This window comes from Anthonomus grandis, chromosome 8 (assembly GCF_022605725.1).
Source record: "Anthonomus grandis grandis chromosome 8, icAntGran1.3, whole genome shotgun sequence".
In the NCBI taxonomy this organism is placed as follows: Eukaryota; Metazoa; Arthropoda; class Insecta; order Coleoptera; family Curculionidae; genus Anthonomus; species Anthonomus grandis.
The window spans coordinates 2,684,025-2,712,004 of NC_065553.1; the positions used below are offsets into that span (position 1 = coordinate 2,684,025).

At 31.3% G+C, this 27,980-nt stretch overlaps 1 protein-coding gene across 3 annotated transcripts in view; it reads right to left on the bottom strand.

Annotated features, from left to right (window-relative positions):
• LOC126739895 (synaptogenesis protein syg-2) overlaps window positions 1–27,980 on the bottom strand; it is a 478,733-nt gene that overhangs the window by 114,090 nt on the left and 336,663 nt on the right. For all 3 annotated transcript variants that reach the window (XM_050445716.1, XM_050445717.1, XM_050445718.1), the window contains 2 exons: window positions 10,942–11,052; window positions 8,333–8,548 (listed from right to left, as the gene is read on the bottom strand). In XM_050445716.1, coding sequence (XP_050301673.1) covers window positions 8,333–8,548; window positions 10,942–11,052 — 327 coding nt within the window. The remainder of the gene's footprint in view (window positions 1–8,332; window positions 8,549–10,941; window positions 11,053–27,980) is intronic.

Consider the following 27,980-nt stretch of genomic DNA (forward strand, 5'->3'; position numbering starts at 1 on the left):
TTGCTTGTCAACGAAATCAGTCAATGGCAATGTTTGTTCTGTTGGTGCTTTAACATCAGAAGCAATTTACACTTTTGAATTTTGTCACATGTTGGTAATCTTCTTGATAGTTCACAGTTTAAAAGCAGTAGTGGCAAAAATTCCCTTTGTGTATCGTCAGCTTATTCTCCTAACTGGAAATTTTGGTCAGCCATATTGCATAAAATGAGAAATTGAAAAATTATTGATAAGGAAGAAGAAAAAAGAGAGTAACAAACAAGTTAAGTAAGGACAGTAATACTTTTATGGAAAATTTAAGTAATTTGGGTTTAAAATATCTCAATTTAAAAAACCCTAAATCAATTAGTAGCAACTGAAAACTTTTTTTGGGCAAATTAGGAAACATGTTTAATGCAATTGAAGTCCAACCCATTCTTTTCATTTTATTTGAAAAAACTCTAATAGTGAAGATGATTATTAGTCTCTGAGTAATGAACCTATTTAAAAAATATGGATCGAGTAGAAACAGAATCCTATTTGTTTAACTTTATAGGAAAATACTGACACATCCTTCTCAAAAACTGACTTAATTCACCTCTAGTCAATTTAGTGAAAAAGTTTTGCACCAAAACCACAATCTTTAAGTGTTGGTCATTTTAAAAAAACAGAAAAATGTTCGATAATTTAAAACGCTTTAAAAAAAACAAAAAGTTTGATAATCCTTATTTAATACTCACGAAACACTCGTTTTTTAACGTTTTATTAAGATACTAGTAGGTAATACTTTATTTTTAAAAAATGTAAAAAGTATAATTACTGAATAATGTTAAATTAAGGTAATTTAGCTTAGATATTTACAGTCCTATTTTATTTACTGACCAATATAATTATAATCATATTTTCAAAACAAAATCACTGACTATAATATAGACCCTTTAAAGTATTAATTAAATTCTTAATAGTGATCATAACTACTGTGATCATCAATACTTGCTTATTTTGGATCATTAGGATATAATATTGTATACATCATATACTGCCTTAATCTTATTTTATTATGTTGTATGTGGCTAAACCAAAACTAATCTGTTTGAAATTGGCAATAGTGCAAACTTTTAGAGTTTACATTAAGAAATCTTTATTTTATTTATTTTTTTTCTTGCTAAAATTTATTTCGTTTTTATTTGCTTGCGTTAAAAAAAAAACAGACACCTATGTATTTATGTTATATCTAGTCATTAATAATTAATTTATTTAGACTGAGAAGACAGATTTATTTTAAGAAGTAGAAACAATATCTGTTTTTGTTATAAGATTTTTATATTATTTTGTTATGAATGTATAGATGGTTAAAAATATATATGTTTAATTTTTTTTTCATAATGTTTACATCGGAGATAAAATCTTTTTAGAATCATATTTGTTATTTAGGTGTGTTTGTTACGTGTTTCTTATAACGTTTTTAACACTTATGAAAACAAAAAAAGCAGATAATTTTTTCCTAAAGTCTGGAAATTATTAGGACTTTCAGTTAAAATATGTTTTATACCTACAACAATTCCATATTCATACATAAAGTATCTTATTAATACCATGCTTACAAAATTTATTTTAAAATGAATTATATTGTTCCAAAGGCCTTTATAAAAATTATTTTAATTGATCTTAAAATAAAATATTTAAAAGACAAGTAAGTCTTGTTTTTTTTTTAATTAAAATTTTACTCCCATACTATAATTATTGGTAAGTATACCTAAATATCTTCAAAGTTTAAGCCTAAATGTCCTAACCAAGCAATTTCTTGAGAACTAAATTTAAATAAAATAACATTTTTAAATTAATAAGCGTATTGATAATTTTAAAATATATCTTACTCTTATTTTTCTCTTTAGTTAACGCATCGTCTTTTGTAATTCTGCGAATGATTTCAAATTTAAATCTCGCGCAATAGATCAGGTTTAAATTTCCCGCCACACGCCATCTAGTTTAATCGCTCCCGTTCTTATCAATAACGTCAAAAGAACTGTCAACGGAATTTCTGTCTAATGATTAGGCAACACGCATTTCTTTATATTTATGTTCTGTCATTGAAAGCAACAGCTGTTTACTTCTATCGACAAAGAACAGTTGAAAAATAACAGATTTTTAAAAAACCACTCATCTCTACTTCTAATAAATCTTTTGCTAGCTAAAATAAAAAAAGTTGTGTCAAAAAAGATTACTGAAATTTAGGTACGAATAACAACATTTAAGCCGTGCCGAAAAGTCACACTTTATATTTAATTTAAAATAAATAAAAATTAATTATACAATATTTAAATATAAATTGGATATTATTAAAAGAATTTCTATATACCAACGTAAACAGCATTTTCTAAGTAGAACCACAAAACCAATAAATCAAAAATCTGTCAACCTGAAGTGCTAAAACGGCGAACTTCCGTATTGGGCAAACATTCGTGTGTACCCGCTTTTCTTTTATACGATATGATTGATTATATTTTTATATTTTTTTTGGGAGTAACTTTTCTTGTCAAAACTTCGCGGTAATATAAAATAACAGCTTCTTACCCCTTATCAAATTTTACGCTTGAAATCTACGGGTTTTATATAGTTCACGTATATGTATGTATATGACGTAAACGGCATATATTTTTATTTTCATCTTTTTAAACTATAAAAAAGCTGTTTATATATATTTTTTATACGAAACCCCCCTTCCTGTCAAGTTTTTAACAAAACATACATAAAATATTAATTTACGCGGACAGGGAATATAGCAGGGAACGCCGCCGGGACTGGAAACATAAGAAATAATAAATTAATATTAATGAGACTCGTTAGGGTTAAATAGCTTTCGTCTGTCTAAACAAAACGGCCCCGGCATGAAATAAACGGCTCGGATTTACTTAATTAAAGTTGTCTTTATTTGTGTATCACAGCCGTGATCTTAAGCGTTGTTGTTTTTTTTTTACGTTTTTCAAAAGTTAGTATTTAGTAAAAGAAAAATTTACATTCATCACCATAGGGGAGAGTGGGGCAAGTGAATCATAGGGGGCAAGTGCGTTTCTAGAAATATGTCGAGCAACCGGCATCATAGCACGACAATGATCAGTGTAGTATAAGGTAAATCGATGAGAGATGGACCAATAGGAGAGATGGACCACTCGCGATATCTCGGAAACCGTGGCAACACCTTTGCACAACACCAACTGCTTGCCGCGCCGGTGTAGAATGATGCAATAGCATTAGTTGTTGATCATAGAGTAATTAAAAGTATGAGAGGGTTCAATCCCATAGTGACAAGTGGGCACCATCTTTACCCTAAACCACATGGATGAAACTTGTATGGTGAAAATCGGAATCGTATATCGGCCATCTTGCTTGGCAAAATTGACAGGGAGCTGACAGACAGTTGTTGACATTGACTGATAGAACATCATTTGTCATTGTCATACCATTTGAGATTGTTTTTCATTTCAATGAATTCCAGCGTGGGTTGAGTTGAGTTTGCTATTTGTTTTAAGGATGTTATTTTAAATTTATGACTTTTTTTCTAAAAAGTTCTCTTTCAATATTGGGAGTAGTGTTTTAATTAATTTGCGGCAAGCAATTCCAGGTTTCTGGTAAGAAAATCTGATTTTATTTATTACTATTATGTTTTTGTATTGTCAATCTTTAGTCTTCAATAAAATCAAATTCAGTTGATTTCAATAAAGAAGTTTCACTTTTCAAGTATTTAATTTTTAACTTGATTATTATAAATACATATTACAAAATGTCTGGCCTCTCATTTTCTATTCAACAATTAAAAATTGATTGAAATTTTCCTGACCTTGATGTAAGAGTATGTATATTTTAAATGTTTCTGAGAAACAGTAATAAAAGATTTTTTAATTTCCTTCTGTTCATATTACAAGAAAAACATGGAGAGGGATATGCAATGTAAATATTATTAAGACTTTGAGCTATAGAATTTCTTCTGATCAGTTCTCCACAAATTTTAATAATGCTGATACCCCTGGCTTTACACTACAATACATATTTATTTAAACATTTATTTTGTCTTTTTTTTACATGAATCATTTAGTAAATTGATTTATAAGGTTTGCACTGTCTATTTTTTATTTTATTTCCTGCTCGTATCATACCACTTCCTGTGTTCACTGAGACAAGACATAGGTATAGCGGCTAAGAGACCTAAGCACCCGGAATGGATCAGAATTAATGTTTTTCTTACAACATGTTTTTTTAAGACTTTCTTTTTATTTTATGTAAACATCTGTCCTTGAATTAAGTTTTTAGTAATATTATAGTTCCAAGATATGTTGTTAGTATTATAAGAGACCAACAAATATATTCTATGTAAGTGATATAGGTTTATACTAAAGAGTTGTTTTCATTTTGAAAGAGTTTATTTTGTTTTGTCGATGGATATATTGTTTCTTTCGATAATACTCTGTTATAGAATTTTTAATTAATTTTAAAAATTAATATTTAGATTATAATTTAAATAATTTTAAAATCTGCTTAATTTTTCTAAATTTTTCTAGGTAAATATTCTTAAAGGAAACAGATACAAGTACATATTAAATAAGAATAATTCATCCTCTATTGACTCTATGTGTTAATAAAATGAGAATATTATTAACCTAATGGGAATGCCTTTAGACGTATTATGAGAAAATAGCACAAAAATGTTGACATCCTTTTCTAATCTGTATAAAATTAGGGTAGTTCAGTGCTAACAAAATAATTTTAAATATTTTTAGATTAATTCTAATTTATATAATGTCTATTATAATGAATTACTGAATATTATGTATATCATTTTAAGTAATTTTTTTTTCCAGGAAAATTAAATAATAAATGTATTAAAGCAAAAAAAACATTGTTTTATTTCCATTTGTCCAATTGGTGATATGTCATACACTATTGTTAGTACACTTTCGTATAATTATTGCACCTATTTAGATATGTAAAATAAAGCTGAAAAGTTTTATTTTTGTTCAGATCAATATCTGATGCTAACACCTAAACAAAAAGGCTCTTTTCTCTATGAGTAACTTTTTTGGTTAGGCGTTTGCTTTAGATATTACGATTAAATGATAAGATTATCAGATTAAATAAAATGTGATTTCCCGCCTTAATTTGGCCACACCTTTCTACCATTTCGATTGGTCCAATTAGACACGTCAAACTGTCAAGTTAGTTGCAACAGTTTCCGCTGCCAAGCGAGAGGCCGCTAGCTGATTTGTCAGAAGAATTTCTTTCAGTTTGTATGCAACCACCACTTCTCTATATATTTGTGTTCTGTGAGTAGGAGAGATGGACCACTCGCGATATCTCGAAAACCGTGGCAACACCTTTGCACAACACCAACTGCTTGCCGCGCCGGTGTAGAATGATGCAATAGCATTAGTTGTTGATCATAGAGTAATTAAAAGTATGAGAGGGTTCAATCCCATAGTGACAAGTGGGCACCATCTTTACCCTAAACTCGATTGCAGCGTACGGTTGCGGTCTAACCGAACTAAAATAATTGACGTTTGTCACAGTCGGTAAAATAGTTTACTGTAATACGGATCCGTCATAGAAATGAAAGGCAGGCTATTCAAAATTTTAGAATGGCGCGAAAATTAAAATTATTGATCCATTAAATCAATTTTTAACAGCGTAAAGGCTGTTAATCTCGATCACAAACTCTAAAAAATTATGAAATAGTGCAAGTGTCTTAATTTAATTTTTGAAGAGGCTAAGAGTGATAATGTTTGTAATTTAAGTTTATTTTATACATTTTTTAATTGAATTCGTTGGTGTTTTGACATTAAATTCATCAAATTTGCTTTTAAGCTGTTTAAGCTGTAAATGCATTAAATTTAGGCCCTTCAAAAAAATAAATTGTTAATTGCACTTTTTCATTGATTTTTGGAGAATGTGAAAGAGATTTTACAGCCCAATACGCTATCAAAAAAAGATTTAATGGGTCAATTATGTAAGACAATATTTTAGAGATAAGTATATTTAGTCCTATTTTGAGAATTAAATGCTCGATACTAACAATGTTAATTTCACTGTTATCAACAAATTAACAAGGGTAGGGGTAGAATTTAAGTCAATTGTAAGGTAAGTTTATAATTTATTGTCTTAAAAGGGATCCTGATACAATTTGTTTTTGTGCTGCTTTAGCACAACACTGTCCATCGTATGTATTTTGCTTTTTACATTTTACGTATGATATTAAAAATTAGTTGACACTGATGTATACCCTAAATTCTAGATGTCATCGGTGCTTTTTCTTAAATATTCAAAGAGAATCCCTGGATCTTACTCCTATCTTATCGAGGTGAGGTACCTCCTTGAGTAGTGACCTGGTAGAATGTAAGTTGTTTCACTTATTGTGCTTTTGGTACTTCCTAGCAGCAAAGCACTGATGATACCTTTCGTCAGACCTAGTAAAAAGTGGTCTAGCATATTTATGTTCATTCTGAACATTATATTGAGATTGCTGGATTATGATAGCAGGTAATAAAGTCAATGTATCTTCCCAAGGTACTTGTGCCTCAACCAGTACTGGGGCATTTTGAATAATACTTGGGCCAGCAATTGGGAAAGCACACTTTCTTAAATGAGTATGTATATTACTAGTAAATGAAATATCATCAAAATGGTCTTGACATAAATAACACCTTGTTGAGGTTGGGCTTAAACCAAGTATTTTAAACCATTCGGACCACCTAATAATGTCACTTATTAGTAAAATTTTCTTTAAATTTCCTAAAGAAAATTTTACTTTTAACACACCCAATGGACGCTCAAATAAAAAGGAATAAGCAATGGCGACGATCGATGATGCGAAGGTGGGTGATAGCAAGGAACGAAAGAAAATCGATAATCTAATGACAATTATGACAGAAGTTGGCCCTCGATGCCGTCTAACCGAACTAAATTTCTTAGGTTAAGTTTTAAAACTTGATGATCAAATTAGGCTACCTTTCAAACACTCTTTTAATATACATTTCTCTATGTTGTTGATCGGGAGTACAGCTACTCGCGTCTGTGTGCCGTTTCTTAAAAGTTATCGAGTTATTTTGTTCTGAATCGTCATCGAAATTTTGCATGGTTTTTTTCTTTGAACAGTTACTTCACTTGAGGTAAGTTTTAGGTTACGTTTTCGACATGTAATAGGCAAATATGTATTTCGGCATGCACTTAACCTCAAAAATAGAGCGTTCACATGTTTATTTGCTTGAGGATTTACTGGTCCATCTATCCTTCTTTTTTAGGACAGACGGACCAGCACGGGATAGGAGAGATGGACCTATATAATAAATGATTGTTGTTTCAGGATAATAATGCTCAATCAGTATACTCGCAAACGAAATGTGCCCGAAAGGGGTTCTTGGTCTGCAGAGTACTTATGTTCTGCCATTAATGCAGTAGTGTTTGGCGAAATGAGTGTTAACGAAGCAGCAAAAGCATTCCACATTCCAAAAACTACTTTTAAACGCATACTTACAGCTAGCAATCTAAATAAAACCGATTGTTTAGGCCCTGGCAGCTTGCTTGGGAGAGAAGCAGAGGCCAAGCTCGCTACCCACATCCAAAAATTACAGAAAAGAGGCTTTGCACCGACTAGACAGGAAGTACGCATAATGGCCTATAATTTAGCCGAACGTCTTGGAATTCAACATACATTTTGCCAGTTACTTAAATGCCTTTTTAAAATTTTCGTTTAATAAATAAAGCTTTTAGCATTTTTTTTTGTTTAAATTACTTTATTGAAAATGAAAGTTTACCCTAGAGAAAAAGGAATTGACATAGTATTTATTCTTGGTGGATGTCTCCAAAATAACTTCTTGGCATGTCGCGTCTGCGCTCTAGGGTTTCTTAATAGAATCCAATAAGACCATCAAAACAATCCAAATAAGACCGCTTTTCAAAGTCTGTTAGCTCAGTTTAATGAAACTGGAAGTGTTGAGTACAAGACGGATCCTAATTTAATGTTAAAGCTGGGTAAGCCTACTTTTTTTTACGATGAAAAATCCAAAAATCAAATAATGAACAGGGTGTCCCATTCAAAAAAAAACATATTTTTGATATGGTTCAACATGTTGTATGTCATAAAAATAATTTTAAAAGATGCTTCTTGAACGCCTTTGATACACTCATTTTTTTTTACCCTTTAGTTAAGCAAAAATATTCCGTGTCGTATGTCGTGAAAAACCCTCTATAGATTTGGTAAAAGGAAAATTTACATTTATTCCCATATACTAATTGTATCGTTTTATTATTAAGCGGTATTATTGATGGTCTATCAAAGAATGATCAAATAAAGAGACAAATTACTTACAATAAATATCGACAGATGTGGTGGCCGATAGGGGTTGACTGATATTATTATTGGAAGCTTGACAAGTGAATGTGGCGTGCTGATGCGACCTCTGTAAGTTGTGTATCGCAAGCTGGTTAGACAGCACGTTCTCCGAACCGCTGCTCCTGCTGCTTATATCCGACGAATCGATCAGTTTCCCTTCGTGCCACCACTTTATTGTCGGCTTCGGTTTTCCTGAAAAAAGTTATAAAATAGACACGGTGTTAATTAAGTATGTACAATAAATATAACAGGTGTTGTTTGAGTAATTTTAAGACAAAACCTTCATTACGAGATTTAAATATTCTTTATCTAATTTTGCCAGTTTCTTATTGCACATTTATAGCAAAAAATAAGAATGATTAGGTAACCGGTAATTTTTATAAGCTATTTTTTTTAGGCTTATTAGGTTTACTCTCCTGATTTTTGTTATTGGTTGAAATAGATTGAAAGGAACAAAATTTACTTAACAAATTTTAGTTTTTAGCAAAGGTTTTGTTTGTGAAAGGGTTGTCTTGAAAATTTATTTTTTGATGAATTGTTAACGGAACCTCTGAAATATTAAGTTCATTCTTATTTTTTATATATGTAGACTCAAGTTTTCTAAAAAGTTTGAAATATATAAAAGTGAAGTTAATTTAATTAGGGCTAATAAATCTGTATAGCCTTAATTGAAAATTGGTAGACGTTCGAGACAGGTTCACAGGTTCATTTTTTGCTTCGGTAGAAAACTAAAAGATATGACCTTACAGAAAAAATATTTGATATCATAAAAAGCCACTTGAATGACAGAATACAGAGAGCCACAGAATGACAGAGTGGGAGGACTGTTGTGGGACCACTTCTATTTGCTTTGTATATAAATGGGTTGCTAAAGATGACTATAAAAGGGAAAACATAAAAATTAATTTCTCAAAAACAGTCACATATACGAACTTGTATATTTATTTCGATCAGCATTTTTGTTTTTACATAATACCCAATAATACATTCGACTCGTTAGTGTTTCGGACTGAGTTTTACGAGGACTAATATAATGATATAAAAGGAATTTTGTAAAAATTTTAAAAATGCAAAAATCCACTATGGCGTCCATAATAAAAAACAAAGTTGATGGCAAAAGACAAAACGTCGTACTAAAAATTTAAAAGACCATTATATAGAGTGGTCTAGTTTAAACGTCATTAATTTTAATACATGATAGAGAATTTAAAAAGAAATAGACTTGCATTATAAATTTTTTCTCAGAAATGTTTTAGAACAAAGATACAGGGTGTTAAAGTTAAGAATAATTATTAGTTTATTTACCATAACTTTTAAATAAACAGCTCAATTTTAATTAAATTTCGCATGCAGGTCATTATAGTGAATTGTTAATTACTGATGAAGCCAATTTAAAAAAAAATGCGAGTGGCGTAACATATGGAGCGACTTGGTCTTTTTTGTCTCAAATCTGCGAGGTGATAAAATATTTTTTTATAAGAAGTCAACTGTTAGATTCTCTATTTAATTTGGAAAAAAGTTACTCTTGCAAAATTATAATTTAAGGCACTGTTTTTAAAATGTCTTAGTTTAATTGTACAGAAACTCAAGTTAAAATGCTGCAAATACTTTGAAAGGTTTAAGGGCTTGAATCTTAAATTAAACCTGTCAAATTAAATAATGACTTACGGTAACATTGATCATCTTTTATATTCAACTTTTTTACAAATCCAAGCCCCGATTTCCTTTTTTTTTTAAATAAATTTTTGCAACATTTTAGCAGGTATTTCTGAACAATTAAATCAAAATATTTTAAAAACAGTGCCTTGAATCATAATTTAGCAAGAGTAGCTTTTTTTTCCAAATTAAATGGAGAATCTAAAAATTGACTTCTTATACAAAAATTTTAATTACCTTGCAAATTTAAGACAAAAAAGTACCAAATCCCACCATATGTTACGCCAGTGGCATTTTTTTTCAAGAATAGCTTCATCAGTAATTGACAATTCACTACTATAAAAAATTTACAATAGAAATTTAATTAAAATTGAGCTGGTTGTTTAAAAGTTATGATAAATAAATAAATATAATAATATTTCTATAGTTTACAATAACTTGTTTTGTCAAATCATCGGTTTGCAGTGACCCACGTATGTATTAATTCGTATATTTGTATTCCTGCTTACGAAAGTAGGTTTTAATGTGATCATTTGCCACATATTCAAATCATTCATCCATTATAACATGTATATGCAGCATTTTATAAGTAAGTATTCATTAGATATTTTTAACTATTACTTATCCTCAGATCATACTATACAATACCACTCAAATGTAACTGAAACTTCCTAAATACTTCGATTAATATAATCATGCATCATTTACTTTACAAAATAAAATATATTAGAGTCAATTTATTTAAAATGAACACCATCAAGCATATTAATTATCTATAGAAAATCTACACAGTTATCGTGACTTATGTTTGAAGTAAAAAATGTTTCAAATCAATCATCATTTGCAGACAAAGTATTGATTAATGTAGTTATTTTATCAACGAAAGGTTTCGAACGAAAACAATTAAAAACAAGTAATGAAAAATTTACCTCCTTGAACACGACAAATGAGCTTGAGGTCACCTCCTTCCTCGTAAGGTCCCGCATATTGACCCACTTCTTTGCCATGGCTATCGACGATAATGGGCGCAGAGGGAGGAACTGAAAAAAATTATGATGATTATAGCAAAATTATATATTTTGAATTAGCCTAATCTTTTATTTAAACACTTAAAAAGATCAAACGTAAAAAACCTTAATAGTAAGTAATTAAACGTAGAGAAGAAAAAAATGAGTAACTTGAGACAAACACGCATACGCTTCGTCTGTAGCAGAGAGCACATAATTGCTAAGCACTTAGCTTTCGAAATAATAATTACTATAAATTATATTACTAGGAGCAACGTCTGCAGCAACGGGACCTCCCTCAACTTTCCGCTTTACCATCAACATTTATAATTCTGCTTGTATATTTTCATCTTAGAATAAATTAATATTTTTAAGTTGCTTCATTAACTTTTATATGTGATTATCAAGTATGGCATAAATTTTAACAAGCGATATTAGTGTATTTTAGTCAAATGCAATAAATTTCATATTAAATAAATAGGGACATTTTGGAGAAAATGCTCAGATATGTCGATTGGTATTTTAGTAGTCAATATAAAATTTTTTATTGTAATTGCGACACCTTATAGCAAATTTTTCGATTATTCAGAATATTATAGACATATTTCATGTATATATGTTTCGGAGATATTAAGTGTTTTTCTGATTTACTGCAAAAACATTAGAAACAAAGAAAATTATTTGGTTACATAAATTCGTTACAACTTGTTACTCAAAAAAGTAGTACTGTTTATCTCTTAATTAAACAACAAAAAAACATGAACGTCAATATAGGAGATGTTTAATATGCCCGCCACGAACCTTATGGCAACAGCCTTATCTTAAATAAAAATTTCCTCTAACGTTACTCAGCATTACGTTATTAGTTAAAAGAACTCGTCCATTATCTCAAAGAGACCTACGTAACTAGAGAAAAAAATGAAAACTCCAAGTCTCAGTCTCAAAATGTCTTTTTGTAATTTAGTAGGTCATCTAGCTATAAGGTCTGATGATGCTTTATTAGCGAAACATGTCACATTTTTTTCTCTAATTACGTTATTAGTCTTTTTTAGTCAACTATGTCGAGGGTTTTCGTTCGGTAGATAATAACTTTGAAAAAATAAAATATAATTAAAAAAAGTCTAATGATGTTAGATCAGGGATTCGTGCTGGCCATTCTATTGGTCGTCGTCATCTTACAACTATATTTTATTTACCAGATAATATTGCACAATCTCTTTCTTCAGTCAGAAAACTTTATATTAGGAAACAACATAACTCTAAAATTGGCCCTGGTTTTACGTATATGGGTTCATCTTAAGAGTCTGTATTAAGCCCCCTCTTCTTTGATATGTATACTGCTAATTCATTTTTAGACATCTGCATTTACGAGATGTCTGCGAAACGTTGGAAAATTTTGAAACTGGAGATACTACAGACAAAATGTGTGAATTGACCCAAACATACCTTATTTCAAAATTGTTGATAGTTTGCGAGATACGGGGTGTCAAAGTTACAATTTTATTTTGTATTTATCCTTGGTTTTCTAGTATGAGAAACAGAACTCTGTCACCTTTTATTGCCTAACTTCTAGAGAGTGGCCCTTACAGCACTATTTTGGTAAATAACTTATCATAATTTTTTTGTGCAACCCTGTGTACTGACTGAAAAATCTTATTACCATGATAATAAAACATAATAATCAACTTGCTGTTGATAATAGTAGAGTAATGGTGCTATGGTTTTTAACAATAATAAATGAGGATGTTAACAAAACTAATAAAATAAAATATTAAAATATACAAAAGTTGCTCAAAAAACCTTTAACGAAGTGATCTTGGCTGTGCTTTCCAAAGCAGCTAGATGTTATTTTTTATTTTCTGACTATGGTGAAAAATTCTTTGTCGAAGATCACCTTCAGTTTCCATTTGCATATCGTAAACGCGTCATTTTAAATCATTTCAGAAGAAGAAATCTAGATCGGCCTATCCACTGGTCTGCATGAAATCTATTTAGATACTCTCTAAGTAATAAACTAAAATGCAGTGGAACGCCGTCATGCATAAACTTCACATACATGCCAGTTTGTAATAGATAAGATCGTCCAGTAAAATGATTGTTTTTCAAGTAATTGTACATACCTTTGGCCGTTTAGTTTAGGTGGTAACTCAACGGGTCCTATTAAATACTGTCCAATTATTCCTGCCTCCAAATTATTTTAAAATTGTACTTAGTGGCGAGATTGTCTTGTTGCATGAGGATTTTTATCTCCATAAATGTGATGATTATGCAAGTTACTTGACCAATCCCTTCTAAATCCTGCATCGTTAAAAAATAAGTAAATCCACTATTGTTTCATTTTAACCATTATTAACTTCCCTAGGAGTCATATACAACATTCTACCCTTGGAGGGTAATCATTTGCACTTAAACCATGCACTTTTTGCAGGTGGTACGGATGGAGCAGTTGCTTTAAAAAAATGGTATTTACTGTACATTTGGAAACTTTAAACTTGAGCTACAGTCCAAACCTCAACTATAGAATTTTCAAAGACAGCATCTTAGACATTTTCCTCAACTTCAACTATACAGTTTTGAGAGTTCTACTATGTCGCCCTATATTTAGAGCAAAACTACCTTAAATCAAAATTGTTTTTACTAATCCAAATTTGACTTAAAAATCAGGCAGGTATCTATTAGGGAATCTGCCTGCGTACAATCTTCGAGCTTTTAAAGCATTAAATTGTGTCAATCCGTACATTGAATGCATCTCAACAAACGTATATTCAACAAACGTATACTCGGATATTATTATTATTATAAATTATGACAAATACTAGAAACCATAGCAAAACTACTCAGATATTGTCTTTTTTGTATAAGTAAGTTGATTATTATGTTTTATCATTATAGGTACACATAATGCATTGGAATTTTTAAAAATATATATCTCTAAAACGACTAACTTTAAACACTTCTAACAAGTGGACCTTTTTTGTTGTGGTAATAAGATTTTTAAAGTTATGATAAGGTTTTTTCCCCTATACTATAACTGGTGCCCTCTAAAAGTATTCTTGTTTTTCATACTAGAAAACTTACTAGCTATACTAGCTATACCTAGTTTTATGCCAAAATCTGAAGTGCCTCATAAGCAATAAGGAAAAATAGAAAATAAAATTGTAACTTTGACTGTCTGTATCCCGCAAACTATCAACAATTTTGGAATAAGGTATGTTGGGGTTAATTCACATATTTTGGTCTGTAGTATTTCCAATTTCAAAATATTCCAAGCTTTCACAGACACCCTGTATATGCAGATGTCATCAGCATATTAAGTTATACTGTAGGCATTTATATTATCAAAAGTAGTAGTATACATATCAAAGAGGAAAAGGCTTAATACAGACCCTTTAGGTAGACCCACATACGTAAATTTACGGCCAATAGAGTTTCACAGATGTAAATTTTTCTCACTGAATATAGAGATATAATGGATTTTGCAATATTATCTGGTAAATAAAATATATTTTTTTGTAGTATGTTTAAGTCTACGACATCAAAGGCATACTAAAAATCTAAAAATAGAGCAGTAAGGTAATTAAAATTTTCTAAAAAATTGAATTTAATATATTTGTACGCTAAATGCAAAACTCAGTATTTGACAAGAAATACAAAAGTGATATTATTTGACATTTTGACAGACCATATTGATATCTAAACGATTTACTAAAACATTAACTGCAAAAGTGGCTATTTATATATAAAAAAAGACGTTTACTTCTAAATATTAAATGCAAATCTCTGTATTTGCAATCGCCGTTCAGATGCAAATCTGTAGGTGCAATCAACCAATAAGAGTGCATAAATATGTGTAATGGCCAAACATCACATTTTATTTTTATTTTCAGTTTGTTGCTGTAATTGATAGTGTAAACATAATCTTGCAGTTCTAAACTATTAAATTTTTAATTTGCGATTATATTAAAATTAAAATTAAAAAAAGTTAAAGTTAAAAAAAAAGTTTTTACTACTGTGGGAATGGATAAGGTAACGCGAATTCAATCAGAAGAATTGGAAGAGAAAAAAGATGCAAGTTAAAAGGTTAATGCACCATTTGATTTATCAAGGAATTATAAATAAATATACATAATAATTTGCAATAAATTTTAAATAATAATAATAACAATAATAAACTTAAACCTGCAAAATAATAAATAAACAAGGAAAATGTATTTTTACAAATTATTGTAGTTACGTTAATTTTTTTTACCACATAATTTGCCTCAATACCCTAATTGTGTTCACAGTAAAAAACCAGTGTTTTTGTGTCAGAGACTCAGCATCAGTGACATTTAAAGCTTCTACATGTCGCTATATTTAAATGCTGACAAGGTAAAACAAGACATTTTTGTGATACAATTTTGTGAGGGTTCAAAACCTCCAAAAGTTCACTCAGAAATCATCATGGACTTTCCATAAAATATTTTGTGCCAACAATAATTAAGGAAAAATTAAGAGTTTGTAAAAAAGCTTTTCTCAGAATAACTGGTTTTAGTGAAAATAGGTTGAAAACAAACATAAGAAATTATTTGCTTTCTAATGACCTGCCAAAAGCACGACGTGGTAGTGATAGGGTTAAAAACAAAAGTGACCATATAAAAATTTAAGTAAGCAATTCATTAAAAATCTCGAATTCGAAGTAAGTCACCATCAAAGAAATTAAACAACTGCTATGTTTTTGCCTTGTAAATAAAATTAAAAAAAAATAATACAAGATATTTTGTAAATAAAATTGGAATTTGGCGATAAAATTATGTTATTTTAGAAAGTACGTACGTAAATAAAAATTATAATTTAAGCTTTGGTACTTTCATGACTGATTTGTGTTCGACCTGTATTCAGTTTGAAGAGAAGTTAAACGCGAGTAAAAGTAATTTGCGAGCAACGAGTCTATAAGTTAAAAAGTAAAGCATTTTATGAACTTCTAAAATTGGACAGAGAAGATAAAGTTGTACATCTTCTCTGTCTCTCTTCTCATTTGATTGCCAAAAAAAAATTGGCTTTCCTCAAATTTTTATATCAAAGTGCACACTTTTCACAAAAAGTTAACTTTTATAATTTTACAGTGGCTTGTGGAAACTCACTGCAAAAAACTCTTTCTCAAAATACAGTGTTATCAATTCTATTGCTTCAGCTATACATACTACGCTGAAAAAATTCAATTTTAGAGACACTACTAAGAATGTTTCACTTTTTGCTGATGGATGTAAGAGACAGAATAAAAATAGCACAGTCATGAGGATGCTGGTATACTGTCTCGGCTGTACTCTGTTATGAGGCACCCAAACCATTAAAACTATCAAGTTTACGTTCCCAATAGTTGGCCATTCCTTCATCCCTACCGATAGAGATTTTGGGTTGATTAAACGTAAAGTAAAAAAAAAAGTGTCATACTTAAACCCCTCGAAAATGAGCAGATTATTTAAAATTATGCAAAAGTTCTTAGGCTAAGTCAAGACTGAACACTTTTTGATTGGAAAAATGCAATGTCCTAAATAATGAAAAAGTCTGCTCAATGGTACTTTAAATTTAATGAGAGTAAATTTAATATTTGTGTTCACACGAGAGGGCAGTCTGTTAAGAGGAGAAGTGTTCTATAAATCTAATTTCGGCGTGTTTATGTCAATTTTTAAGAGAGGAAAAACCCTTTCTCTCTTAGAACCTACAAATTCCGACTTTAGTGGCACTACAGTCGGAATTTAAGAAAGGAGGTAAGTCCACTATTTTTAGTTTACTCAAAAAGCATTTTGGAGATGACTGGCCAAGCAATCCAGAATAGGATTTTACAAATATCTCCATGACTCAGATCAGAATCACCAACAGAAGAGCTGAAGGAGAGCAACAAAATGAAAAGACTGAAAATGATAACTATGTCGTTGTTAAAAAATATGAAGAACTTAGGATTTAAGATCTACAGTTTTTCATCATACGAATTAAAGCGTTTAACATTTTTCTTAAAAGTAATTTAAAATTTGTGTTTTTTTTTTTATTAACTTCTTCCCCAAAAAATTGTTTGTCTGTTATTTTTTTTCACTCTTAATGCAAAATTTGGAATCTATAAACAGTAAATGCAAAACTGTGTATTTTAAAGCTGCATTATCTGCTTTTTTCCTATTTATAAATAAGTCATGATTTAAAGTGTATACATAAATTAAAAAAACTTGGATAGACTCATCTACTAAATATGTTTTTAAGTACATATCATTAAAGACATTAAATACATTTCTGACAGATTTTTTCCTTTTTCTGAAAAATTGCTTGAGTTGCAAATGTCGAGTTTTGCATTAAGTATTATTGAACTCATATTTGTGATACTGTTTTTGTAGATCCAGGTTCTTTTTAAAGTCATATTGATTATATATTTTTAAAAAGTCTCTCCAAGATTTTAAGCACATAAGATGAAAGTAATATTGGTCTATTAGAGCTATATCTGGATTTTTCCAGGTTTTTATATAGAAGTTATTAAGCTTCAAACGCTTTCAAATTATTTTATCTTATGGATATGAATTTTACATAATCATAAGAAAACAAATTACAATCAATACTTTATTGAAACTGTCTAGTAAAATTAAATTTAATATCTTGTAAAAGTTTATTTAATGGCTTAAATAAAATTTTTTTTTATTTTAAGTAGATTCATTTATAAGTTGACTATAGGAGAAGTAACTTTATTAAATAAATCTTTAAATGTTTAAGGTGCTTTTAAAAGAATTCCCATTAGCTACTCGTTTATGTATTTCCAAAGACATAAAATCATTAGCAACACCGATCCACACCAATACATAGATGGGCATATAAATTAGGGTGGGTCGAAAAAAAAATTTTTTTTTGTTTATTTCCTAATAGCAAAATTATGTTGTATTATCATTTCAAGAGCAACCATTTAAAATATTATTGAAATATTTAAACTCTAAGAGCCCGCGCAAGGCCGCCGCATTATCTTCAAATTTGTAAAATAAGGTAATACCTTGCAAGACACTGCAAGTCTTCCTATATTCGAATTTAAGACGTTTGCTTTACAGTTAATTTATTATATTCTTTTACAGACCTTGAATCTATTTTTAATACGCAATGCATGCTGTTTAGTCACTGCAGCCAATCGCGCCGCGGTCACTATAATGCTACATTTAGTGTGAATTAATCTCTGAACGCGTACGGTCGTGGTTATCTGTTTTGTTTATCAGAGCTTTACTTCGCGCTAATTTCTTACCAAATAGTATGGAAAGTAAAAGAATAAAGTACAAGTGTCCCATATTTGGAACTATTGATGAACTAAAAGAAAATGTGTTACCAACTTTCCAAGATGTAATGAAGTTTTACGAATGGACGAGAATACAACTTAAAATTCAACAAGGAAGTAACAAAGAACCGTCTTTTTCTCAAATCGCGGACATAGTGGCTCAAAAAATTGAAGATATTTGGTAAAAATCATCTATTCCTATGGTCTCACACACACGAACTATTTCAAAATTCTTTAGCAAAAATCACATTAAATCTCTAAAAAGGTTGACAGAAGAAAAGAAAGCCTTGTTTTTGCGCCAAAGTGAAGTTTTGTTTGATATTTGTTTCTGTAAATGTAAGGATCTTCTTCATCTCTGTAAATGCTCGCGTGAGTTGAAGGTACCCAAAGAAGAACACGCATTTTTGCTTGACCAGAGGGGCGAAAGAAAAAAAATTGGAGAGAAAACGTAAGAGTTTAAAGCCTTTTATTAAACTCATTCCTAGTTGTGATCAACCACAAAAAGAAGTGTCTTCCTCTGCTTTTACGGATTTTGAGGAACGTTATGTATCGCCCGTAAAACACAACGTAGAAGATTTGCCATCCACTTCACAAACCTCAGAAAAGGAATCTGTGAAACATTAGACATATCTTCTGATGTAGAGGTAATAGATAAATCTAAATTAAGAAGGGAAAGACAAAAATTACGGGATACGCTTTTGCAAGAACAAACCAACTTGCAGCTTCCCGCGTTGTACTTTGATGGGCGCAAGGACAAAACTTTAAAAGTCATGGCAAAAGCAGGCAAAAAATACAGAAAGGTGGTAGTTGAAGAACACATTTCTGTCCTGAAAGAACCCGGTTCTTTGTATGTAGGTTATACTACACCATTACATGGTACTGCCAGAAGTATTGAAAGGTCTATTAGTGCACTTCTACAATCAAAACTTATTTGTTCTGACGAATTGGTGGCTACTGGTTGCGATGGGACAGCAACTAATACTGGAAAGAACGCAGGTGTAATTAGACTGTTTGAGAAGAAGCTTCAGCGACCACTACAATGGATAATTTGCATGCTTCACTTAAATGAGTTGCCTCTGAGGCATTTGTTCAACAAGCTAGATGGTAAAACAACTGGTTCACATTCGTATAATGGTCCTATTGGAAAACAGTTGGAAAAATGTGAAATAAAACCCGTTATTGAGTACGAAATAATACCAAGTCAGCTACCAGTAATTAAAACAGAAGATTTAAGCATGGACCAAAAGTATTTGTACGCGATAACCACAGCCGTAATCACTGGAAACTGCCCCACCGACTTAGACCATAAATCGCCAGGGAAAATTTCCCATGCTCGCTGGTTGACTACAGCCAATAGAATATTGAGACTATATGTTGCTACAATACATCCGACTGAAAATTTATGTCACCTAGCGCAATTTATCGTCAAAGTATATGCCCCTGTATGGTTTCAGATAAAAACATATCCTTCTTGTAAAGATGGGTCCCGCAATTTATGGAAATTGATACAAAATTCTCGATATCTATCAAAAAAGCTAAGAGACGTAATAGATCCAGTCATTCAACGAAATGCATATTTTTTCCATCCAGAGAATTTACTCTTAGCCATGTTAACAGATGAGCATAAGAATATTAGGGAATTAGCTGCCAGAAGAATATTAAAGGCACGAGATTCATTGGCACTAAGAAGGCAACTACGTATATTTGAAGTACCGGCAGTAAATTTTAATGCTTTGTCTTATATTGATGTAATAGACTGGCAAGAAAATAACAACTGTGATCCTCCAATCCTCCGAAGCTTCTCAAATGATGACTTAAAAAAAATTGTTGCATCAAATGGTGACGAAATTTAATTTTCATTAGACTACCATGTCACACACAAGCGGTAGAGCGGACGGTCAAATTAGTGACAGAAGCATCAATGTCTCTGTGTGACAAGAAGTCAAGGGAAGGCCTGATTCATGCTAAACTCTCATCTAGGAAAACAATGCCCAAATTTGAAAGTAAGCAAGATTTTCATGCGTAATGGCATGTTATTAACAAGACTTTAGTTGTAATTTTGTGTGTTTTTTTATATTTACCATTAACGATATGTTTCTACCATTAAATTCCTAATGTTTATAAAATTTTTATATTAATAAAAATTCTGGATTCACTATCGTCATGCCCTGAAACTATTTTGTCTTTTTTATCAAAATTTCAAAATTCATGCGCGGGCTAAAGATAAAAGTTAAATTAACTTTTTTTTTTCTTTTGTAACTTGTTTTTGTGCAATGCAACATAATACAGCTATTAGAAATTAATAAAACGATTTTTATTTTTTCCCTATATAAAGTGACCCACCCTAATATAAATGCCATTAACTTCGTCAAAATACTCACACACACGTTATACAGGTCTGGCAAACTCAAGTCTTGGGTGCGGCAATCAACCATAGTGTTTATCCTCTACTCACTAGAGTTCGATCCAAATTAAAAGTTGAGAGAGTATTAAACTAGTGTCGTTCAATAATATTTCTCTTTTTGACCATAATAATTATAATATTTAATCTGCAAAATAACCGTTTGTTTGCTCAATAACCTTCTCATTCGAGGTGAATCGCCGTGGGCCAAATCTTCTGCTGAATACGGTGGATGTTGCAACAACTGAAGTTTCAATTTTGTAATTTTGGCCATTGAAAAAAACATTTTTTTTGTCAAGAAATTTTCCGAGGTTTATTCAATAAACATCTTTCCTAGAGGAGTTTGACCACTATGAAATTTATGCTTATCCGGCATTTCGCTTGAAAATTGTTCTAGTGTCGGCTTCAATTTTTGGAATACAATAAGTAGTTTTCTAGAGATGATTTATTTTTGTAATGTAAAAGTGCAATATTCCTTTTTTTAATTATTGGATCATAGTCAGAAGAATTCCAAACCGTTGACAAGAATAAGGTTTATTTATGGCAATTTTTATAATATAACAGCATATTTAAACCATTAACTAAAAATGTGTATTTCTCTAAAGTGTTTACGAATACGATTTTCTATAAATATAGTATATTGATAACAATTAGCTTTTGTTGTATTTAATTTAGTTTTGTGATTTATGGTGAAAGGTATTGATTGAATACATTCGAGTTTTATTAAAACAGAATAACCTTACTTAAAGAAGATTTGAATGGGAGGCTAAAAAAAATTACCCATAGAATTAATTATTAAAAATCTGCTTTAGATCGAATAAATACAACCTAAACTAAAAAAGATACAAGCCGGAAAAAAAGTCCATATACGAGATAAAAACTAATTCAAACTCGGCAACGAAAATGGAGATGTTGGCGAGCGTAAATGGCCCAACAAACGTGTCTCCGAGGTCCTTAAAAGCAGACAACTTTCGTAACCCCCATTTATTTTACGTTGTAAACTGTGCGTAACTAAAATATTCACCGAACAGCGGCTGTACGGCAGGGCAGAGTACAGCGGAGTCTTGTAAAACCCGGGTAAATAAAATGGCGCAAGTTTTTACACGGATTGCATTATGCATAAGCCCCCCCTGGCCTGCCGTATATACGCTGTTGTTGTTGTTGTTTATTTTCTTTCTAGTTTTTGCGGCATGTACACTCCTGGGAGAATATTGTTTTTAATATTTTATACAAGGCGTACACCTTTGGTTATCTATGGACTAATTAATCCTGGATTACTTGCATGTTTCTAATAAATGGATATTATATATTTAAATTGCGAACGATTAGGTTGTTGTTCAACCGAAATGACCTTTTCCTATGCAAAACAACAAAAAACCGATAATCCTTTAAAAACATCCATAAAGTCAGTAAAAGCTTTACAACGGCGGGCAATTTAGCGGTGTACGAATATAAAATGTTAATTTGAACGCGTGATTCTTCGGCTGCACCGTCAACCCATCAGGAGCTATAATTTTCTAACGATTTTAAACCTCGTTCATAGAGGCTGTTCGCTTAAACGTGGTGCCATAACATGATAAACACAACTTTGGTCGTAAATTACCTACGGGTTGCATACTATCTGCATAATTTTCCATTTCTAAGTTTCAAATTGTTATTTATGAGGCTCGAGTTCGAGAAATCATGGCAGTAAGTAACTGAAAATATTATTATTTATAGAGGTGCGTTTAGCATAATGGAGAAGAGAGGAGATGAGTATTGCATGGTTTTCTTCCTTTTAGATGACATTTATGCTTAATTTTATAAGGATTTTCTAGTTCAGCTATAAACTAAGTTCATCACTATTTTCACATCAAGTTTCGGTTTTATTTATAGTATACAGAGTGTTCCATTTATAATGGTCAATATTTTAACAGCAGAGTCCTCTCATAAAAATAATGAGGTTAAGTTAGATTTTCCTAGTCCAAAAATGAACAGGGTGATAAACATTAAGTTTTTTTTTAATTTTGCTTATAACTTAAGCATTTGTTCTTTGTTTTTAATGAAATTTGGTATGTGGGGCTTTCTCTTTTATATGCCAAATATAAAACTTTAATTTTTTTTAAATCATCTCATAGAGGGTGCCACCAGCCTTATTTTAGTCCTTTTTAAACTCCATAACTTTTTTATACTTTGTATAATGTAATGTTTTATTAAAAATTTCTATTCTGCAAGTGTTATTTCTTAAAAAAGGTATACCTTAAAAATGTCGCTAGGATTTACCATTCTCGAGATATTTGGACTTAAAGCAACAAAAATTAAAACATACAAAGTCACTGTTACTGTCACTGTCACGATTTATGTTTTTTAGTTACTCTGGCGCTTTATAGCTCACACGATTAGTTACTTTATTACCGTTTATTGCGTTATTTTTTCTAGTTATTAATAGTTCTGTTATTAATTGCTACTTGTTGCGTTAGTGTTAGTTCCAGTAGTCTTTATTTATCACTTTAGGTTAAGATGCATAGACATCAATATTTTTCTAATTTGGAAATGCGAGATATGGTTTGTGTTTATGCCCAAGCAAATTACAGCGGTTTAAAAGCTTGTCGACGTTATGCGAAATTATTGTAACCCCGGCTCCACACTTGCGTATACAAATATTCGCTAATTAGACGAATATTTGGAAACGAATAATTATGTATGAATGTTCACTTTTCTGTCCATCCACATATGTTACTTTTGACCGAATAATTGCATTTTTGGTTTAAAATACGGAAAATATTCGCTTTGTACCGTCGCATGCTATTTAAGATGGATGATTATTCAATAGCTGCAGCTGCCTACTTTTTTATGTGTTACTATAATAATTTAAGGAAAAAGAAAAAAAAACCTAGGAAAAGAAGATGGTGGATGGTTTCCCTTCATCACAGTAGAAAAAGGTAGGACCTAATGCACTTTTGATTAGGGTGTCCTAAATACCAAGTGCCACTATTGCTATCTCCGAAAGGGTAAGTGCCACGGCATAGGTTAAATTAGAGAAAAGTTGACATTTTTTATGCTTATTGAAGATCTTTTTGCAGTTTTGCAAAATTTTTATTAGTTTCTGACTTACAGAGTGATTTATGAAAAACGCCAAAATTAATTTCGTTGAATATTTCAAAAACTATTGGTTTTTAGAGGCCCAATTTCAATTAAATTTTTTTTTAAATTTTCCCGCTTTACAACATGGTGTCTGCAAATTTCATTTTTGACGTTTATTTAATTTTGTCGTTTTTCATAAATCACTCTGCAAGTCAGAAAGTAATAGAAATTTTGCAACACTGCAAAAAGATCTTAAAGGGGGAAAAAATGTCAACTGTGGCGCTTACCGTTTCGGAGACAGTAATAGTGACATATGGTATTTAGGATACCCTGTATAAATTTAAAATAATTAGTATTTTTCAAGTTAGAATATAAAAAATATATTATCGACTTCTTAATTTTTATCATTTTTATGTCCTGATGAGCAATATATAATAAAACATAATTAATTTTAGGTATGACGGAATTAACATGCTTGCAGATTTACAACAGGAGCATTCTGGGCAATTTGAAAATTTTTGCCGGATGTCTTCATCAGATTTTAACAATTTACTTGACAGAATTGGCCCAAGTATCGCAAGAAGAGACACTAAATGGCAAAAAGCAATTCCAGCAAAAATTCGTTTAGCTGTGACTCTTCGGTTTTTGGCGACTGGAGATAGCTATCAAAGTCTTCATTATCTCTTCAAAATATCTCCCCAAGTAATTTCTGAAATTGTGCCGGAGGTGTGCAGTGCAATAATTGAAGCATTAAAAGACAATATAAAGGTAAACAAATTTTAATAGTTTAGTCACTAAAAAAAAAAGAAAATCAGATTTTTAATACCTACTGTTAGTAGTATTATGAAACAAGTTTTTAACTATTATCTACATTAAAGGTTTTATAATAATTATCAATATTTTGAAAAATTTGAGAATTCTGCGTATTTGTATAAGATAGTGATGACGATGATGCTGTAGACGATGGTCAGTATAATTGCTGAAAGCATCAGGAGATGGTGTTGGAACTGGTGTAGTCGGCACAGATTTGTTTCTCTTTCTTTTGAGCAACATAGTGTCAATTTCCACCATAATTTCCTCTCTTTCATCTTCATTATACCGACGAAGTTTTTTTGCCAGTAGTTGCCCATATAGTTCACAATCGTCTTTTTGAGGATCCGGCCGTTTTTCTGAAATATTTGTGAGAATGTTAAAGGCTTCATCCATCCGCTTTTCGCGAACAGTTTCTGTGTCAGAACAAATTTACTTTGCACTCCTTTTAGGTCCTACTGGCTTACGTGCATTAGGTATGACTTCACCTAGGCGAAAAATATTATTTTAGGTATATTAAAACAATTTTAAACACAGAAATACTATAGAAAAAGGTCATATTAATAAACTAAATAATGTTTTATTACCTTGCACTATTTTTTCAACTGCTTTTTCTTATATACCGATATCCTGTGACTCTTCTGTATCTGTAGCAACTGTTTGACTACTACTGTCTTCATTCACTATTGAAAGGATCTACAATTAATGATGACTATGTTGTAGAAAAATACTAAATATTTTCCTCTTTCTGTTTTAGATTCCCAAGGAAAAGCAAGAATGGTTAGCAATAGCTTCTAACTTTGAAACTAGATGGCAGTTTCCCCACTGTTTAGGGAAAGCATATTGTACTTCAATGCCCATTTAATACTAATTCAGAATATTACAACTACAAGGGCAGCTTTAGCATTGTTCTCATGGCATTGGTCGATAGCAATTACAATTTTATATATGCAGATGTAGGTTGCCAGGGAAGAATTAGCGACGGTGGTGTTTTTCGAAACAGCACATTATATGAAAACATTTATGGACCAAATGCAACCATTCCACAGTCGGTACCAATTGCAGGATATAAAAATGAAGATTTACCCTATGTCTTTCTTGCTGACGATGCTTTTGAACTAACCACAAAAATTTTAAAACCTTATCCTGGCATTCATAAGAAAGGATCTTTTCAACGGATTTTCAATTATCGCCTCTCCCGGGCGCGCATTATAGTTGAAAATGTATTTGGCATAATGGCCTCTGTATTTAGAGTTCTTAGAAAACCGATGTTATTTCAACCAAGTAGGACAACTTTAATAACTTTGACATGTGTCTATCTGCATAATTATTTACGTAAAAGTAGAACTTCACGGCCTATGTACACGCCACAAGGCTCTTTTGATTCATTTACGGAAGATAAGGACTACCGACCCGGCTCATGGAGAAACGATTCAGAAAATATTTCCTCACTGCTACCACTACAAAAAATTCCACGTAAATCACCGCAAAGTGCTCAAAACGTGAGAGATGAATATGCGAATTATTTTATGACTTCCGGAAGGGTAGAGTGGCAAGAAAAATATAATTAGTTCCGGTTAATTAATTACTACTTATTTAAAGAATGTACCTCATCTAGCTGTTTTCTAATATACCTATGTACAGGGTGATTCATTATAAATGTTTACCCCCCTTAACTTTTTTAATATATCACACTTTTCTGGTACACCCTGGGGGGGGGGTTAACATTTATAATGAATCACCCTGTTCCTTAATTAGTATTTATTAATTAAATATAATCCACGTTAAACTTCTGATTTTGAGTAATAATAAATATAAATATTAAAATTTACACGCTTTTCATATTAAAGACTTGTTTTGAATACCTAATCAAGTACCCTACCTACCACTTAAATATACCGAATAGCTAAATGACATAATTTTGTATTTACCCCCTATAGGTATATTGTTAATTTATTTACCTCTGTATCAGTCGTTGGTACGCAATGGTAAACTGGGGCAAGGAACTTCTCCATGGTATCAAAAGCGAACCAACTGGGCTTAAAAATCTCGTCACTACCCATGCCAGATTTAAGGGATTTCTTTTTCTTATTAAGTAACATCCTAAACGATGCCATTAACGAGTCCTTCTTTTTTTTTTAAATCGTTTAATGTGCAGGTAAAATTTAAGTTTTCCTGCAATTTTTGCCAGGCATCAGCTACTTTATTTCTGTTTCTGTGGTCGGGATGCTGGGGATCCCAAAGACACGGTTCTGTTTGATACCCTTCCAAAAACGTCATAACTGCCTGGTTTGTCCACTCCATATTGCTTATTCCGCACCAAAAACTATTAGCACTCAAATTAGCACATCAACAATATTTGCGGCAATTCTCTTCTACATAACCTTAAAAACTTATTTACATCGAAGGCGCAAGTGTGAACGATAATACGAACATAAGCGTACGAATATTCGGACCCTTTGATGTCTATTTAATTTACCGACTCAAGACGGAAAACATTCGTGTTCGGGCGAACATGCTAAATATTCACCAACGAACACGAATATTTTATCCACACATGCAGTATTTTTTCCGAATACCGATTATTCGTGGGCGAATAACGCAAGTGTGGAGCCGGGGTAACCAAATAGGAGGCAGCCAGAGGAAAAGAAAGAAAGGTAGTTTAGGTTGCTGAAGATCCAGAAATAAGTGTAAGGCGTACGGCGGCAAGAACTAAAATTAGTAAGTCCTCAGTTTTAAGAATTTTTAATAGTGAGCGTCTTTATTCATACCATTTTACGCCAGTACAAAAGCTTTTAGAGACAGATCTTTCAGCGAGATTAGAGTTCGCCCGCTATATCCAGGAACAACAAAATCATGATCCCCTATTTATTAGTAAAATTATGTTTACGGATGAAGCGACTTTTACCCAGCAGGGAATTTTTAATTTTAGAAACAAACATTTATGGGATATTGCAAATTCAAACCTCATTACTGAAAGACACTTTCAACACGAATTTAAAGTTAATATTGGTGTGTTGTTATAGACAATATTTTTTTAGGACTTTACGAGTTATTATTTAGAAGAGTTACCTTTAAATCTGCGCCGAGATATGATTTTTATGCAAGATGGCGCTCCTGCGTATTTTGCTAGACCCGTGAGAGAATATCTCAATGCTAATTTCAACTGGATAGGCTGTGGAAGTCAAAGACCTTTGCCCGCACGAAGTCCTGATTTCAATCCATTGGATTTTTGCGTATGGGGATACATAGAATCCATTGTTTACGAAAATCAAATAAACACAAGGGAACAATTATTAGAAAAAATTCAAGCCGCTGCTGAGTCATTTGGACATGAGCAATTATTTTTTAAGATTCGACGGTCTTTTAATAAAAGAATTTTAAAATGTCTTGAGACAAATGGACGCC